The sequence below is a fragment of the Harpia harpyja genome, chromosome 11 (assembly GCF_026419915.1).
Source record: "Harpia harpyja isolate bHarHar1 chromosome 11, bHarHar1 primary haplotype, whole genome shotgun sequence".
Taxonomy (NCBI): Eukaryota; Metazoa; Chordata; class Aves; order Accipitriformes; family Accipitridae; genus Harpia; species Harpia harpyja.
Genome location: NC_068950.1, coordinates 5663653 through 5679496, shown reverse-complemented (window position 1 = coordinate 5679496; position 15844 = coordinate 5663653). Strand labels below are relative to the sequence as shown.

At 63.2% G+C, this 15844-nt stretch overlaps 3 protein-coding genes across 8 annotated transcripts in view; 2 read left to right on the top strand and 1 right to left on the bottom strand.

Annotated features, from left to right (window-relative positions):
- Nucleotides 1-1122: 1122 nt before the first annotated feature.
- Nucleotides 1123-3470, top strand: SMIM44 (small integral membrane protein 44). 2 transcript variants are annotated; one of them, XM_052802123.1, is made up of 2 exons: nt 1123-1645; nt 3079-3470. In XM_052802123.1, exons 1-2 carry the CDS (start codon nt 1288-1290, stop codon nt 3300-3302), a joined length of 582 nt encoding a protein of 193 aa, XP_052658083.1. In that variant the 5' UTR covers nt 1123-1287; the 3' UTR covers nt 3303-3470. The 2 variants fall into 2 exon arrangements, with proteins under 2 accessions (XP_052658083.1, XP_052658084.1); XM_052802124.1 differs by lacking the exon at nt 1123-1645 and adding an exon at nt 1701-2941.
- A 1548-nt stretch (nt 3471-5018) lies between these two features.
- SMIM24 (small integral membrane protein 24) lies at nt 5019-7611 on the top strand (the record flags this gene model as incomplete). The annotated part of the gene is given in 5 exon segments (XM_052800358.1): nt 5019-5144; nt 5146-5221; nt 5688-5805; nt 5941-5979; nt 6177-7611. Coding segments are annotated over 5 exon segments (453 nt in total), but the record flags the coding sequence as incomplete, so codon positions are not given.
- A 1864-nt stretch (nt 7612-9475) lies between these two features.
- Nucleotides 9476-15844, bottom strand: part of NFIC (nuclear factor I C) — a 45187-nt gene continuing 38818 nt past the window's right edge. For 3 of the 5 annotated variants that reach the window (XM_052802114.1, XM_052802113.1, XM_052802116.1), the window contains 2 exons: nt 15609-15694; nt 9476-13361 (listed from right to left, as the gene is read on the bottom strand). In XM_052802114.1, coding sequence (XP_052658074.1) covers nt 13344-13361; nt 15609-15694 — 104 coding nt within the window. In that variant the 3' untranslated portion in view covers nt 9476-13343. The remainder of the gene's footprint in view (nt 13362-15608; nt 15695-15844) is intronic. The other 2 variants (XM_052802115.1, XM_052802117.1) reach the window with 1 other exon arrangement.

The following is a 15844-nucleotide window of genomic DNA, read 5'->3' as shown; positions in this document are numbered from 1 at the left end:
TCAGCACCGCCTGCCCGCAGCCTGGCTCAGGGCTCGGACCGGGTGGGCTCTGCTCTGCACGTCAGAGCCTGTCGTGGCTGTGCGGGGCCTGGGGCTGCTCTGGGCTTGTGCTGCCGTGGCGGCTCGGTGTGAAACAGCTCCACTTTCCCTGCCTGAGCTTTGCTGGGGGGGAGGCAGGGCTGTCTTTGGGCACTCGCTCTCGTAGGTTGTAGCAGTGCGATGCCTCAAAATAGCCCTTGGTGCTGGTGCCGAGCCGGGTCCCTCCTTGCCTCTGTGGCGGAGGAGCTGCTGTGGGTTTGGCCTCTCCTGTCAGGGCAGGCCAGGGCTGTGCTTGCGGCAGCTTTTTCCCTGGGATGGGGGTTGTTTCATGGCAAGGTTTGGAAGATTTGGCTGCGCTTTTTCTTTCTGCAGGGAGCGGCGGTGCTGCCATTAGGGCTTACAGGGTGAGGCAGAGCCTGCCCGGACTTTCCCCCGTGTTTAACCAGACCTGGGAGGGCTGAGGCTGGTGTCTGCTGCCGTCACCCAGCACCCAAACCCCTTGGGCAGCCCAGTGTGGGCACGGGGAGGGGCTGGCAGGGAATAAAGCGCTGGCAGGGGGAGCTCCTGCATGAGTCGAGCTGTGATTTAGCCCTTGCCCAGATGTGGGGTGCACCCAACACCGCAGGGTCGGGCCCCGGTGGGGAGCCCCGGGGCTGCCATAATAGAATCATGGAACAGAGTCATGTAGGTTGGAAAAGACCTTTAAGTTCGAGTCTAACCGTAATGGGAGGAGAGAACATGGGGTGGGGTTCCTGATGGCATGGGGTAAACGCCCCCTCCCCACAACCCTGTCAGGCCTGGGGAGGAGGGCAGACATTGCCTGGGGGGCTGCCCAGAGCCCCCATGGCGCTGCCCAGTGGAGGGGCTGGTGGGGTCCCGCTGCGCCGTGGGGACTGGCATGCTGCTGACGGTGCTTTTCCCCTTGACCGAAGTCTCCCTGTGAGTCGCTCCTGGGCTCAATCCTCTTAGTCCCTAAAGCCACTGCTGCAGCCGGCTGGGTGTCCTCAGGGCTCTGGTGCCTGGGGACACAGCTGGAGTGGGGAGCCCCAGCTGTGGCCCAGTCTGGCCCAGTTCATGACCCCACGGAAGGGAATTTTACTGGAGACATGACCAGTTTTGGTCACCTGTACAAGCTTACTGGAAGTCAGACCTACTTGCCCAAGTGTTGTGGATGGGGTCGCTTGTGTGTGATGCAGAGGGTGAGGGCCACCGAACCTCTTTTCCTTGGCACTGGAGACGAAAAACCTGATGTTTTCACACCGTTTCAGAGTCAGCAGCTGTTACGGGGTTTCTTGCCCCCCTTCCCTCAACCTCTGTAGCCTCTGGGTGATAGGCAGGACCCAGCCGGCACTGCCAAGCTTTGGGGTGTCTCTGCACCCTTCTCTGTCCCCTGCGGGCGATGGGGCAGGGCAGTGGGACATGCCATTTCCCCCTTGCCACTTTATCGGTGTAAGGCAGCTGCTGGCTCCATGCTGGGAGCTTATCAGGACGCGGGCTGTGGCACGCTGCCAGCATTTTTTGCCGGTGTTTGCCAGTGTGTTTGTCCCTGCGTATTGCCCCGGCTACTCCAAGCCTTGCTCTCTGCTGTTCTCCGGCGTTTCCACAGGTGAGTCACTTGGATGATGCAGGGTTGTTTCCAAATCTTTCTGCGCCAGCATTTGCCTCCGCTCCCCCAAACGCCTTTAAAGCCCAAATTGGAATGAAACTGGCATTTTTGTGGCCAGGATCTGGCCAGGGGCAACCTGGGTGTAGTAGAGCCAGGACGTGTGCCGGGGTGGAGGAGGGCCGGGGTGTTGAGCCCTGACTTGGCACTAAACCCTGCGGGCACCTTCATCCCTCCCCGGCCAACCCACCCTGGGAAGGGCTTGGGTTTTCTTTTCAAGGCTGCTGCTGTTCTGGGCCAAACCCTGCACCATCGTGGTGCAGAGGGCATCGCTTTCGGGTGGTGCCTAGACCCTGTGCCCCTCTGCAAGCTGCTCCTCACCGGAGGAGCAATGCTGGGCACCGGGGTACCCCACGCAGTGGCCAGCGTGAAGCTCCGGGAAGATGATGGCCTCTCGCTGCTGCTTCGCTGTGGCTGGACTCCACGCAGCAAAGGGGCCCCATGGGACACACCCCCGCCCCCAGCGTGGGGCTGCAGCACCCATCCCCTCCACCCGTCACCTTCCGGCTCGGAGGGCACCGCGTCCTCTGGGGCAGGGTGCTGCTGCCGGGATTTCACACCATCTGCTTGGGGGATCCAGGACCTGCTGAGGGATTTAACCAAGCTCAGGGGAGGGGGGAGGCCTTGGGGTGTCCCTCCCCGTCCCTGCCTTTGCGCGTTCTCCAGCTGCAGACGATTGTCCACTCCCGGGGGGGATAGAGGTACCTGTGGTGCTGCCAGAGGGGCAGATTCAGGGGACCCTGAGCCATGTTGGAGCCCGCTGGTCACCCCCCAGGCTGAGCCTGCTGGGGCTGTGCCCGGATTAGCGGGCGCTAAGCTCCTTCCCGCAGATGCTGTCCTTTGGCAGCAGCAGGCGAGCGGCACTGCCACCAGGCATGGGGACCTCCCTGTCCCCGTGAGCCACCAGCACCGAGGAGCCTTGTGGACCCAGATGCCACTTCTCCCCTGCGCAGAAGAGGCTTCGGTGGCTCGGGGCTGGGGTGCGGGGGGAGCTGGCGATGGCCCTGGCGGGGGGCACCCCACTCCCCAGCACCGGGGGGGCGTGGGGTTCACGGCACTTGCTGCAATCTCCCCCTGAGGAGGACGGGGTGCTGTACGTGGACTACAAGCCCCCCGCCTTGGACAGCATCCGCCTGCCCCGATATGTCCTTTACCTGATGATGGCGGCCACCCTGGTGCTGGTGGTGGCATACGCCATTGTGGGGCATCTCATCAAGGACTTGGTGCACGACTTCGCTGGTGAGTGCTGCCCTGAGCACGGTTGAGCTTTGGGGCTCCTTATGGGGCTGGGTGGGGGGCAAGGGGGTGTCCCCCAGACCGAGAACCTTTGCTGTGGTGGGGATGTGCCGCTGATGGCTCCGTCTCTGCTCCCGCAGACTGGGCGTTCGGGCCGAAGCCAGAGGAGGAGAAGGCGGTGATGGCCGAGGGGACCGTGCCGGAGGTGGAGTGGCTGGAGGAGGACGGGGTGCTGGTAGAGGGGAAGCCGGAGGGTGAAGGCGCCGGCACCCTGCCCGGCATGGAGATCCCACTGGGGCTGCTCACCACCGCCCCGCGCAGCTCCATCTCCTTCGCCGACTCCCACAAGAAGAGGTTTTTCTAGGGCCAGGGGACACCCCTGCCGCCACCGGGACCCTGCAGCCATGCCTGGCCATCGGGTCACAGCACGGCCACCGGCCACAGACTCGGGTGTGGGGGTGACGCTGCCTGGTCACACACGCTTATCTTGGGGCTGCTATCGCTGCCCCCCAATAAAGCAGCCTGCCCCAGCCCCGCTCACTCGCCCCTTAGCCAGGCGTGGGCACAGGGAGGTGGCAGGGCTGGGACACCCCAATGTTCACCTGGGGACAGCAGCATCCCTCGGTGGAGCCGTGCTGGCCCCCGGGAATGGGCACGTGGGGAGAGACACGCATGCAGGAGCACATGTGTTGACACATGTGCGGGTATGTAAAGGGGGGTGCAACCCCCTGACATGGGGGCACAGCCTGGGCATGGGCACAGAGACGCATGGGTGCAGGGGGCACGGATGTGGGCGCGCACACACGTACACATGGAAACACGGACGCACATGCCTGTGGGGAGGCCTACGTCAGCGCAAGTGTGCGCAGATGCATGGGGAGGGAGGGACAGACAGACAGACGGCTGTATGCTGAAGATGAATTTGGCCCTGTTGGTGCCCCAACACTGCCAGGCAGTGCCCCCTCCCCATGGGGCAGAGCTCAGTGGCACCCACAGGTGCCCCCAAAGCCAGTCTTGGGCAGGGGGCAAAGCACCCATGAGCCGTACTTGGGCTCTGAGCAGGGCACTGGGGATGGGGGCTGTGTCATATGGACCCCCATCCCCTGCCTTAAACCCAGGCTGGGGCTGGACCCCCCCATCCCTCCAGTGGAGACCCTGTCCCCATGTCCCCAGGCACTTTCTTCACCCCTTGGGGAATTGCCACGGGCAGGGTGGCTCTGCCAAAGACCACGGTCCATTCCTGGGGTGCTGCCAGCTCCCCCGTGCCTCAGTTTCCCCTGTGCCCCGGCAGGCGGGGGCTGCAAGGTGGAGCGGAGCAGCTCACTCTGCCAAGGTCTTGCCGATAACACCGTTAATACTGGGGTCTTCACAGTACCTGGACACTCCCTGGGCATGTGATGGGGTTCCACCAGCACCAGCCATTGCAACTGGGGTCCAGCTGGCCTGGGCCTGACTGAGGGCCAGGGGGTGGCCTGGCACTGCCCACTCTCCCCCCCCCCCGCTGCCCCATCCCCACGGTGTGGCAGGGTGGGGGCCGTGTCTGCAGGGATGGGACACTGGCCTGGATCTGCCCCAGCCCTGCCAGTGGGGACGGGGGTGCGGTGCCCCATGGGCAGTGGGGAGAGACTGGGATGGGGCAGCAGGCAGGGTGGGCGCTCCTCCGCACATCTGCCCATCTGTCTGTCCCTCCACCCACCCATCCAGCTGTCTGTCCTTCCTTCCTTCCCTCCATCCAGCTGCCCACCCACCCATCCATCTGTCCGTCTGTCCCTCCCTCTATCCATCCATCCACCCATCCACCCCTCCTTCCCTCCCTCTGTCCACCCACGCTCCCATCCATCTGTCCCTCCCTCCACCCGTCCATCTGTCCCTCCATCCCCCCCCCCCCCACTCACCCATCCCGGGGGTTGACCCCAGCCCTGGGCACGGGGCTGCCGCCGTGGTCCCCGAGGTGGTGGCCGCTGGGTGCCGCAGGGTGCTGGTGGCTGAGCCGGGGGAGAGGAGAGGTGCCACCTCCCAAGGGTTATAGGAGCCACGTTGCCATGGCGCTTGGTGGCACTTGTCCTCTTGAGCCCAATAAAAGCTGCTCGTTGGCCCGGGGTGCAGAGAGCGGCGCCTGCGCTCGGCCCCAGCAGCGGCGTGGGAGAGGAGCCCATCTCGGGGTGCAGGATCCGGCCGTGCCCCAGCCCTCTGCCAGCCTCCCCCTGAAAATGCCGAGGACTTCGCAGCCCCTCTCGCTCCTGGTCCTGCTCGTCCTCGCTGCCACTGCCCGGGGACAGGGTGGTAGGTGCCCTGCAGCCCCCCCGTCCCCCTGCGCCCCGGTGTGCCCTGGGCGGGGGTGGCTGTGCCCGCCCTGGGCCATCAGATCAGCTCCTGGGAGACCTTCCCAGTAGGACCAGTCTGTCCAAGTGCTCTGGCAGCAACCATTTTGGGGGCAGAGCAGAAAGACTTGGGGGTACCTGCCTGCTGTCCCCAGTGCTCCCCGCCGTGCTGGGCACCCCCACGCTCTCCCAGGGATGGGTTGGCTGTGTCGGGGGTGGCTTCCTTGGCACCCAAGGGATGGTGGGAAGTGGGTGCCCATGAGCGCCTGTCAACATCCCCAGTGTCCCCAGCATCCCCCGGTGCCAGGCTTGGCACAATCGGGTCTCTGTGCCGTGGGATGGGAGGGGGTCCCATCCCCTGCAGGATGGGGTTCCCCCTCCCCATCCCTGTTCCCATCCCCGTCCCTGTCCCCGTCCCTGCCGTGCAGGCGCCGGCCCCAAGGAGCTGCAGCCCTGGCTCATCAGCCTCACGGCCGTCGTCGTCTTCCTCTTCATCGTCTTTGTGCTCCTGCTCATCAACCGGCTCTGGCAGATCAGGATGCGCAGGTGGGCCGGCGCGGTGGGGACGCATCCTGCACCCGCCTCGACGGGGGGGACTGCCGGCCCAGGGGGGAGCAGGGTGCTGCGGGGTGGGGACGGGGCCGTCCCCAGGCACCGCTCAGCCCCTCTCTCCCCTTGCAGGAAGCAGGGCGGCCTCCAGGAGACCCAGGGGACTGACAGGTACCATGGTTTGGGTGCTGTGGGGCTGGCACCGGGCCCCCCCCCCCCCGGTCCGGACCTCAGTTCCCCCGCTGGGGACGGCCACGTGCTGGCGGTGCCACCGGCATGGCCGAAGGAGATGGTGACGCCCCAGGGGAGCGGGCCGGGGGTGCCCCGTGGTGGGCGGCCATGCCTCGCTGACGCCTTCCTCCCGGCAGGCTGGAGCACGCCGGCTGCGCCAACCCGGCGGCCGAGAAGGACAGCGATGGGGAGAGCGACGGCGAGGAGCAGAGCAAGGCCACGTCCCTCTGAAGCGGCGGCCGTCCCCTGCCCGCTCGGTGCCCGGCCTTAGGGACGCCCCGTCGGGCACTTCGCCCTCAGCCCCGTCCGCCGGACGTGGATCCACGCCGGGTTTTGCGGGGCGGTCGCCGGGCGGGAAGTGCCGCGGCGGTTCCCGGCTGCCGCCAAGACCCGGCGTGGATTCGCCGCCCGCCGGAGTGGATCGGAGAGGGCGGCGGCTGGAGACAGGAGCAGGGCCCCCCCCCCCGCCCCTCCCAGCCCTGGGCCGGGGGTGCCCCCGGCTGTACCCCGGTAAAGGTCCCAGCCTGCCCCGGCGTCAAGCGTCTGGTGTCACCGTGCCGGAGACGGGGCTGTCCAGTGGCCCCCGGGGGGCTCTGCACTCCCAGGATGGGGCCCGTGGCGCTGCCCCGCTGCCCCCGCGGGTGCTGGGTGCGGGGGCACCCCTGGGTGCCACCGGGGCAGGGGACAATGGCAGGGTCCTGGCATGCGACAACCTGCCAGGCCTCAGCGACTTCAGCGCGGCGGTGTCCGGCCGTGCAGCTGCCCCCCGACACCCCCCGGGCGTCCTGCCCCACGTCCCGGGGTGCGGGGGGGACCGATGGGATCCTGGGGGACTGGGGACAGTCTGGGGGGGCATCCGGCCTCGGCAGCCCCCGCCGTCTGGAGCAGCTCTTCGGGACGGGGACAATGGGGACTGCGGGGGTGACGCGCAGCTTCGGCCAATGATGTCACACGGGTGAGGCGATGATGTCACACGGGTGAGGCGATGATGTCACGTGCACGAGGTGGTGATGTCATGTGGCCAAGGTCTTGACGCATCCCCACGTGAGCCCAGGGCTGCACCCACCCGTGTCCCTGTTCCCCGTGTGTCCCCTCCACGCCTGCCCCGCTCCCACCTCCCTGCCACCCCGGGGTGCTGCTGCCCCCGGCTCACCCACCCTCCTCATCCGGGCCTAGAGCACCCATGGGTGGGCCCCCCCCCCCGGGGTGATGGGCACCCATTGCCCAGCACGGCTCTGCTCCAGTATACCCCAGTACACCCCAGTGCCCCCCCCCCCCTCAGCAGGGACACCTGGTTCCTCCCCAGGCCAGGCGCCGTGCCTCAGTTTCCCCTGGGGGCAGCGAAGGAAGGGCAGAGGCGGGCTGGAGTTGAAGCATAGCTTGTTTAATTTTTATACATTTTTTTTTTTGTCTTTTTTTTTTCCTTTTCTTTTTTTTATCTTTTTTTTGTGTGTCAGTTTTCTGTTTTTTGTTTTTTTCTTCTTTTTTGTCTCTTTTTCTCTTTTTTGCATAGGGGAGGGGGGGGGAAAAACAACCAAAAAAAAAAAAACCCCAACAAAAAAAAAAAACAAACCCCGAAACAAAACAAAAGAAACAAAACAAAAAAAGAAAACCAAAAAAAAAAACCCCAAAATCCATAGTCACGGTCAGTAACTGGTATGTAGGCAGGAGCGGCGGCTATCGGTAATGGCTGCGTACAATGGTATAATCAAATATCGTGAAGCACCAAGGGAGGCGAGCGGGGGGCTCGGGGGGGGTCATGCAGGGGCTTGGGGAGGGGGGGCACAGCCGGAGGGGGGGGGATCCCGACCCCGGCTCGCGGCCCTGGTGCGCTCGGCGGGTGTGTAACGGCTGCGGCAAGCGAGAAGCGAGAATCCGGCTAACTAGTAAAATATAACTGCGAGGGAGGGGGCACCCACCCAACCCCCCCCGCGGGGCGGGGAGGGGGGACCCCCCGAAAAGGCGGGCGAGGGCAGCCGGCGGCGCGGAGGCACTGCGGCGGGATTTTTGGTATGGGTGTGAGTCGTGGTCCTGCCGGCTGCCGCCTCGACGCCTTTTTGGGGTGGTTTCTCTCCTTTTGCCGCTCTTTGCCTGGGGGGTGGGTTCCCCCCCCACCCTCCACCCCCCTCCCCCCGTCTCCACCTCCGCTCCCGCCTGCTCGTGGGCATCGCGCGGGGCACCCGCGGGTGCTGCCGTACGGGGGCACCCATGGGTGCTGCCCGCCCCAGCCGGCGGCGGGAGCCTGGGGGACAGAAAGCAGCAATTCCAAACTCATAGTACAAAAAAAAAAAAAAAAAAAAGAAACAAAACAACAACAAACAAGACATATATATATATATAGGGGTTTTTATATATATATATATATTCCTTTGCGCTTTAAAGTACCTTAACTGTGTGTCAGCCCGCAGGGACCCGTGCCCACCTCCGGCCCCTGCAGCCCCATATATATATATGTGGAGAGAGAGATATATATATATGTACAGGTTATTTTTTTTTTATTTATAGGTCACAAGGACTATTTTTAATTAATTTTTTTAAGCCGACGAGCCCGACTAAAAACCCTCTAGGAGAGACTGTAGTGCATGAAACCCCCGCGGGAGCCCCGGGCGCGGTGATTGTCGAGCGGACACCCCCCCCAAATCCCCATCCTGCCGGGGGCCCCCCCGGAGCACCCCAGCGATGGGGTGTCCCCCCACCCCCCCCACCCCGCTTTGCGCCCACCCCCGACTGTGGCCACCGAGCCCAGAGGCCGTGGGGGGAGAAAAAAAAAAAAAAAAAGGGAGAACGATTAAAAAAATAAAAAATAACAAAAAATTAGTGGTCGTCCCCCCCGTCCCCACACGGCCAGTGCCCCCCCAGGGAGGGGGCCGGGGGGGGAGTTTGCATATTCCCTTTGGGCAGAGCCGGAGGGGGGGGGGAATGCAGCCCCGGGGTGGTGGGTGTCGGGGGGAGCAGTGCAAAGACGCCGGGGATGGCGGGGGCTCCCCCGGACCCCCAAGGGAAAGCCCCCAGTCTGACCCCCCTCCCGCTGCCCGCCCTCCAAACTGGGGGGGGGCGTCGAGTTGATTATTTTTTGCCTTTTTTTTTTTTAACATGTTTTAAGGTGCTTTTCTTGCCAAGGGCGGGTTTTGGGGGGGGGGGGCTGCGGCCGCAGCCCGGCCAGACGTGCTGCTGGCCCCGGGGGTAAAGGCAGCAAAGGGGGGGGGACACGGGGAGGGAACCCCGGCCGGTGTCCCCCGTGGGGCTGGGGGCTTCGGGGGCTTCCTCGGGGCGGGGGGGGCCCAGGCCCGAGGGGCGCCAGCGCCCCTCGCCTCCCCCCCCAGGCCCCATGCTCGCAGGGGGGGGCTGGACGGGGGGCTGCCCCAGGTGCCCCCCGCTCCCTCCCTCTGCTGGCTGTCGCTCTGCTCACCGCTGAGAAATGCTATTTTTTTATATATATATATTTTTTTTTTTTTGCTTTGAGCTGATCCTTTTCTAGCCTTAAAACCCTTTTTTTGTTTTTTTTTTTCTTTTTTTTCAATTTTCTCTCTTTTTTTTTTAAATTCTATTTTTTTAAGTTATTTTCCCCCAACTGGACACTAACCTCCCGCTCCCCGCGTTGCATTGTCCTTGCAGAAATCAATACTGCACCTTGCATAAAGAAGAGTCTCCCAAGGATGTTCCCCTGCCCTGTGGGACCCCCAGCAAACCGCACCGGTGGGCGAGACCCCGGCGGGACACGACACCCCCCCCTTCCCCGCTAATACTTTTGGACACCAAAAAAAAAAAAAAAAAGAAAGAAAAAAAAATTAAAAATTTAAAAAAATGTTGACGACGACGTTTCTTCATTACAAAGCAGCAGCGACGCGCGGTGCCACCCGCCCATCGGTGTCACAACCCGCGTCAGTCCTCAGCCTCAGGGGGGCTGGGGGGGGGGTGTCTCTCTCTCCGGCCGGCGGGATGCTTGGGTTTTTAAGGCAAATTCTGGATTTTTTGGGGGTGTCGGGACCCTGCTCGGCAGTCGGCGCAGCAGAGAATAGGCAAAGTGACGGTGAGAGAGGGGAACTCCTGCTGGGACTTTGCCTATTCCCTGCTCTGCCAGCCAGACCCCCGGAGATGAAGCCGATGGGGATGGGGGGTCGGGGGGCTGTGACCCCCCCCCCCAACACCAGCCCTGGGGGGGGGAGGCACAGCTACATTCACACGGTTCCATTCCTGTCACGAGAGCAGCTGGGCTCAGCCCTCCCAGCCCTGCGCCCCATTGAAAACCAATTAAAAAGGGGGGGGGGGTCCCCACAAGGCGGGGAGGGGTGGTGGGATGCTGTGGCCCCCCCGTAAGGGCTCAGCCATGGGGGTCTCCATCCCTGGTCCTCCCCGTCCTCGTCCATCCTGCCGTGCCTGGACGCCTGGGTTCTCCCGAGCATTAAGGCGGGGGGGGGGGGGGGGGGGGCTCTGACCCGGGGGGGGGTCCCTGCTGCCTCCCGCCTCGCTGCCTTTGGTTGCTGTAAGCAGAAAAACAAAATAAAAACCCCCAAAAGGGAAGGGAAAAAAAAAAAAAAAAGAGAGGCAAAGCAAAAGGGGTGGCCGGACCCCCCCACCGGACCCCCCCCCCCGGCCGGACCCCCCCTCGCCGGCGCAGCCGAGCGGCTATTGCATATTCCGGTGTGTTGGCGCAGAGGATGCATCGGTATTACCAACTGGAAGACGTTTCCGAGGGGGAAAATTGGTTAAAAAAGAATAATAATAGAGAGAAAAGGGACTTTTCCGGCCGAGAAGAAGCCATGCAGGAGGCGAGGGGGGGGCAGCCGCCCCCAGCCCCCCCGGCCCCCCGGGAGCCCCGGGCATGCAGCGACTCCCTCGCACTGATATCGGGTCCGGTAATACTTAGTCTTCGAAGGCAAGGCACATCATGTGGTATAAAATTTCGTGCAAATTAGGAAAACATGGATTTTTTTTTTTCTTGTGTGTTTTTTTTTTTTACGGCTTTTTTTTTCTTTTATACAGAATTTTTTTTTTTTTTTTCCTCTTTTTTTTTTCTCTTTTGCTGAAGGGGGAAGGTAGAGCCGGTTAATACAGTCTGCCATGCACAGCATCAGCCATCCGCGGCTGGGTTGAGCCAGGTCACCAGATCCTGTTAAAGCACCATGCAGTTTATTTGTCTTTTTTTTTTTTTTTTTGTCTTTTTCTTTTTTTTCATGTGTTTCTTTTCTCAGATCTTTTTAAAAAAACAGGTTTCCTTCTCCGCCAAGCGCTTTTTTTTTTTTTTTTTTCCTTTTTTTTGTGGGTTTTCTCCGTTTCTTGTCCTTTTTGATTACTTTTTCTCTCCCGGGATTTCCTGCGTCAGCCCTTTCCCCGGTGCCACGCTGCGGGCGGGCAGGATCCGGCCTCGCTGTGCTGTCCCGGGGGTGGGAAGCGGGGTGGAGCGGGGGGCCGGTGGGATGGGGGATGCGATGCCGGTGGTCCACGGGCCGGCTCTGGGTGCCAGGGGAGGGGGCCAGGCCGGTGGTGGCGGTGGCTTCGGTGACGTCCCCTGCTCCCGGACATCCCACGGTGGCTTCTCTCCGTCATCACCTGTGGGGTGTCCCCTGGGGCGTGGGCTCCCTGGGGTCCCTTTGGGGACACGCCTGGGACCGGTCTCCTCCGTGGCCGCCACCATCTCGCTGGAGACGCTGGGTGCCTTCGTCATCTTCCTCCTCCTCCTCGCCTCGGCCGCCGCGTGGGTCCCTCTGCTCTAAGGCACTGCCACGTCCCCGCGTCCCCTTCCCGGCCACGCCGCCATCGTGTGGGACGGGGACGGCCAGGCGCTTCCTCCAGCGCTGTCCCCGGCCAGGGGCTCCGCCGGGGGTCCCGGGACCCCTCCCCGCCGCAGTTCAGGCACTTGACGCGGGGCCGGGGGCTCCGTGGGGCTGGCTCTGCCCTCGCCCTCGCTTGGGCTCCTTTTCTCCATCCTTTTGTATTAAAAAAAAAAAAAAAAAACCCCAAAAACCCCAAACCAGCCATCCCGGCAAGCCAGTGCCGGGGGCTTCGTCTCCTCCTCCTCCTCCTCCTCCTCTTCCTCCTCCTCCTCCTCCTTTTTTGTGATTTTTTTTTCTTCTTCTTTTTCTTTTTTTTTTTTGACGATTCCCTCTTAAAAGTGCATTTCCTACAAAATGTGCAACACGAGCGCACCCTCTCCTCGCCATCCACCTGGAACCTGTCCACAGGAATGCATAGCTCAGACACACGGACGCACACCCCACCACAGCCCCACGGAACCCCCGGCGCAGGGACACAGGGACACACGTGGGGACACGTGGGGACGGGGCTGGTGGACGCCGGCAGGCAAGGAAGGCATTGCAGAGAGACGGCGACCGATGCCCCGGCTCGACGGTGGCAGCCCGGGTCCCACCGGGACCGTGGTGGGAGCGTGCCCACGCCATGTCCCCGAGGGAATTGGGGTGCCACCGCCACTGTGACCGTCTCCAGCTGTGCCCATGCACTCTCCGTGGCCCAAAGCCCCCTCCTCCTGTGACACCCGCTCGTGCCAAGCCAAGCTGGCCACCGTGCCACCTGGCCATCATGCCACCGTGTCACTGTGCCACCACGCCACTGCGTCACCGCATCACCGTGTCACCGCATCACCACGTCACCGTGTCACCACAGCACGGTGTCGCCCATCCCCGAGGCGCTTTCACGGCACGGAGCATCACATCGTCCCAACGGCAAGCGTGGCCGCGTCCGTTGGGAACCGGCGGCAGGAGGTGTTGTCCCCCCACCCTGCCGTGCCCCACCCCGGCCCCGGGGCCCCCCCGAGAGTCTGTGTGGGGCCGGGGGGGGGGTGGGGGGGGTGGGGGGTTTGATCTTTTCTACTCACATAGAGGCAAGAATGAGAGAGTCAAGAGCCGTTTGCATATCCGACCCTCCGGCAAGTGGCCAGCAGGGCTCTGGCGCCGCAGCCCCGCTGCCGCTCCGGGAGGCATCACTGGCACGAGTTGTGTCAGGTCTCGGCGCGGCGCCGGCCGACGGGGCAAATAATAGTGTTTTTCTTTCTTTTTTTCTGTTTCTTTGTTTTCTGGTGCATTGCTGGGGTGGGGGGGAAGGTCCTCCTGGGATGGGTTGTTGTTTTGTTTGTATTTTTTTTCCTTTTTAAAAAAGTTTGACCCTTTTCCTTCTTCCTTTCCCTCGCTCTTTCCTTCGGGTGTGGGTTTTGCTTGTCGTCGTCGTCATCGTCGTCGTGAGTCCGCGCTCTCCGTCGTCACCGCAAGGCTGGGCCTGGTGCTCGGGGACGGGGATGTTCCTTGCCTAAAGCAGAGGAGAAGGGAGGCGAAGGGGCGGCACGGCGGCGGTTATCCCAGGTACCAGGACTGCCAGGAGAGAAGACAGAGGCTGGCATTAGTGCTCTGCGACATGGAGCCACTCCATGCCCCCCTGGCGTGTGTGTCCCCCCCCCGAGACAGCTGTCCCCACGCTGTCACCCTGCTCGTTTTGCCTTGCTGCCCTGCATGGTGGCCCCATTCCTGCACTGAGTTTGTCAGCCCTCTGTGCCAGGGCCACCCGTGTCCCCCTTGGTTGCCGGTCCCTCTGCACCTCTGCAGCGAAGGCAACGCTTCCCAGGGAATGATCCCACTTGGGGATGGGTGGGGGGTGGCAGGGCTGGGGACCCCGTGGGGTGGCCCCCTGCCACCCTCCCATTGTCTCCCCCCTCAGCCCCAAGTTCAAGTTCGTCCCTGATTACCTCATGTCTGGTTTCCGTTGGCAACGAGACAGCTCGGGGCCGCCGCTTCCCTTAACCCTTCCCGGCCCCGCCACACATGACCCAAGAGCAGCAGGTCTCAGCTACCCCTCCCTGGGATGCAGGACACCACTTTGTTTCCCTTGTGCCTCAGTTTCCCCATGCAGAGCATCCTTGAGCTCTGGGGAGGCTCCCAGAGCATGATTGGACTCATGTGCGCAGGGACAGCGACCCTGGGGTCCTGGGGCTGCGAGCAGCCATAACCCCCACAGGTTTGTGGGTTGCAGGGACCCCGGCACCCTGCTCCCCCGGGGCTCTCCTGGCGCTGCCCCATGTCTCCTCTCTAGGAACCTAAAAGCCTCAGGGTGCCCACCCCACTGTGCTCTGCCCACGTGTAGGATTAGGGAAACTGAGGCGGGGCAGGAGGCTGTGTTTGCCTCCTGCTACAGCACAGCACCCTTGGGTGTCCCAGATCATGGCCTCCGAGTGCTTGCACCCTGGCACAGCACAGCACGCTTGGGCGCCCCACAGCACAGCTCACGGTCCCCAAGTGTTCGCACCCTGGCACAGCACCGCACCCTTGGGTGCCCCATGGCACAGCTGATGGTCCCCGAGTGCTTGCACCCTAGCAAAGCACAGCACCTCTGGGTGCCCCATGGCATGGCTCAGCGCCCTGAGTATTTACCCCCAGTGGGTGCAGCACCCCGGCGTGCCCCCAGTACGGTGCCATCCACACACCCATCCCACTGCCCTGGCACTGGCGTCACCTGCCAGGCAGGACTGCAGCCTCCCAAAGCTGCCCCTGCTGGGACAGCTGAGGCTGGCCAACTCGTATCACAAATGAGGCAAGGTGCCGGCACTCCTGCCCTGGCCCTGCGGCACTGCCCATAGCGCTGGCGCTGGCTCACAAACTACTGGTTAAAAAATACCCAGGACTAACAAAAAGTCCCTGGAAAGGCGCACGCTACATCCCACTGCGGCTGAAGCAGCCGGCGGGCGCAGTCGGGCAAAAGCAGGGTGCCCGTGCCAACCTGGAGAGGGGCCACACGGCTCCAGTGCCCCTTGTTCAGGGATGCTGCGGTCACCTGGGCAGCCTGGCTGTGCCGCAGTGCCAGGCGGGGCACAGCTGGAGCCTGGCGAGGGGAGGGCAAGGTGCCAGGCGTGGGCATGGCAGTGACCTCCCTCTGCAGTGGGGGACCCTTGGTGGCCCTGAGCCACCAGCAGTGCCCGAGGCCCTGGCACAGGGTGCCAGGTATTGATGCCCATGGTGGGGATGCCATGGCGGCAAAGCCCACAGCAGCGATGTCAAGGCAGTGATGGCCCCAGCAGCAGTGCCTGCAGTGGCAATGCCCATGGCAGCAATGCCCACAGCGGTGATGCCCACGATAGCGGTGCCCACAGCAGTTATGCCCACAGTGGCGAGGCCCACGGTGGCAATGCACATGGCAGTGATGCCACAGTGGCAACACCCACAGTGGTGATGCCCACAGTAGCAATACCCAAGGCGGTGATGCCACTGCAGCAATGCCATGGCAGCAATGCCATGGCAGGGATGCCCATGTCAGCAATGCCATAGCAGTGACGCCTATGATGGCGATGCCTGCAACGGCCATGCCCATGGTGGCGACACCCATGGCAGTGATGCCACGATGGTGATGCCCATTGTGGCAACGGTCACGGTGGCGATGCCCACAGCGGCAATACCATGGCAGCGATACCATGGTGCGGATGCCCATATCAACAATGCCATGGCAGTGAGACCCACGACGGCGATACCCGCGACGGCCATGCCCACGGCGGCGATGCCCACGGCGATGCCACGGCGGTGGTGCCCTGGGCGAGGGCAGGAGGGTCCCCCCAGCAGCATCCCCGCTCTCACCTGTGCCTGATAGATACTCCCAGGATCCCTTGGTCCTAATCCCACGAAGGAACGGTTCGCAGGGGGCGTGCCTGGTGCAGAGTAGGCTGGGGAACAAACGAGAGCTCATTAACGGGGCTGCCGGCGGCACCTCCATTGTCCCCCCTGGGGCCAAACCCGGCCCGCTCCCTGGTGCTGCTGGGACGGGCGTCCCGGGCACCCACAGCTGGCGGCTGGGCGACGTCCCTGGCTGCGCC

Excerpts from the sequence above, each read along its gene's own strand:
- SMIM44 (XM_052802123.1), top strand. The coding sequence starts at position 1,288 with ATGTTTTCACACCGTTTCAGAGTCAGCAGCTGTTACGGGGTTTCTTGC. Across the intron at positions 1,646-3,078 it reads GTTCTCCGGCGTTTCCACAG|ACTGGGCGTTCGGGCCGAAG; the intron begins GTGAGTCACTTG and ends CTGCTCCCGCAG.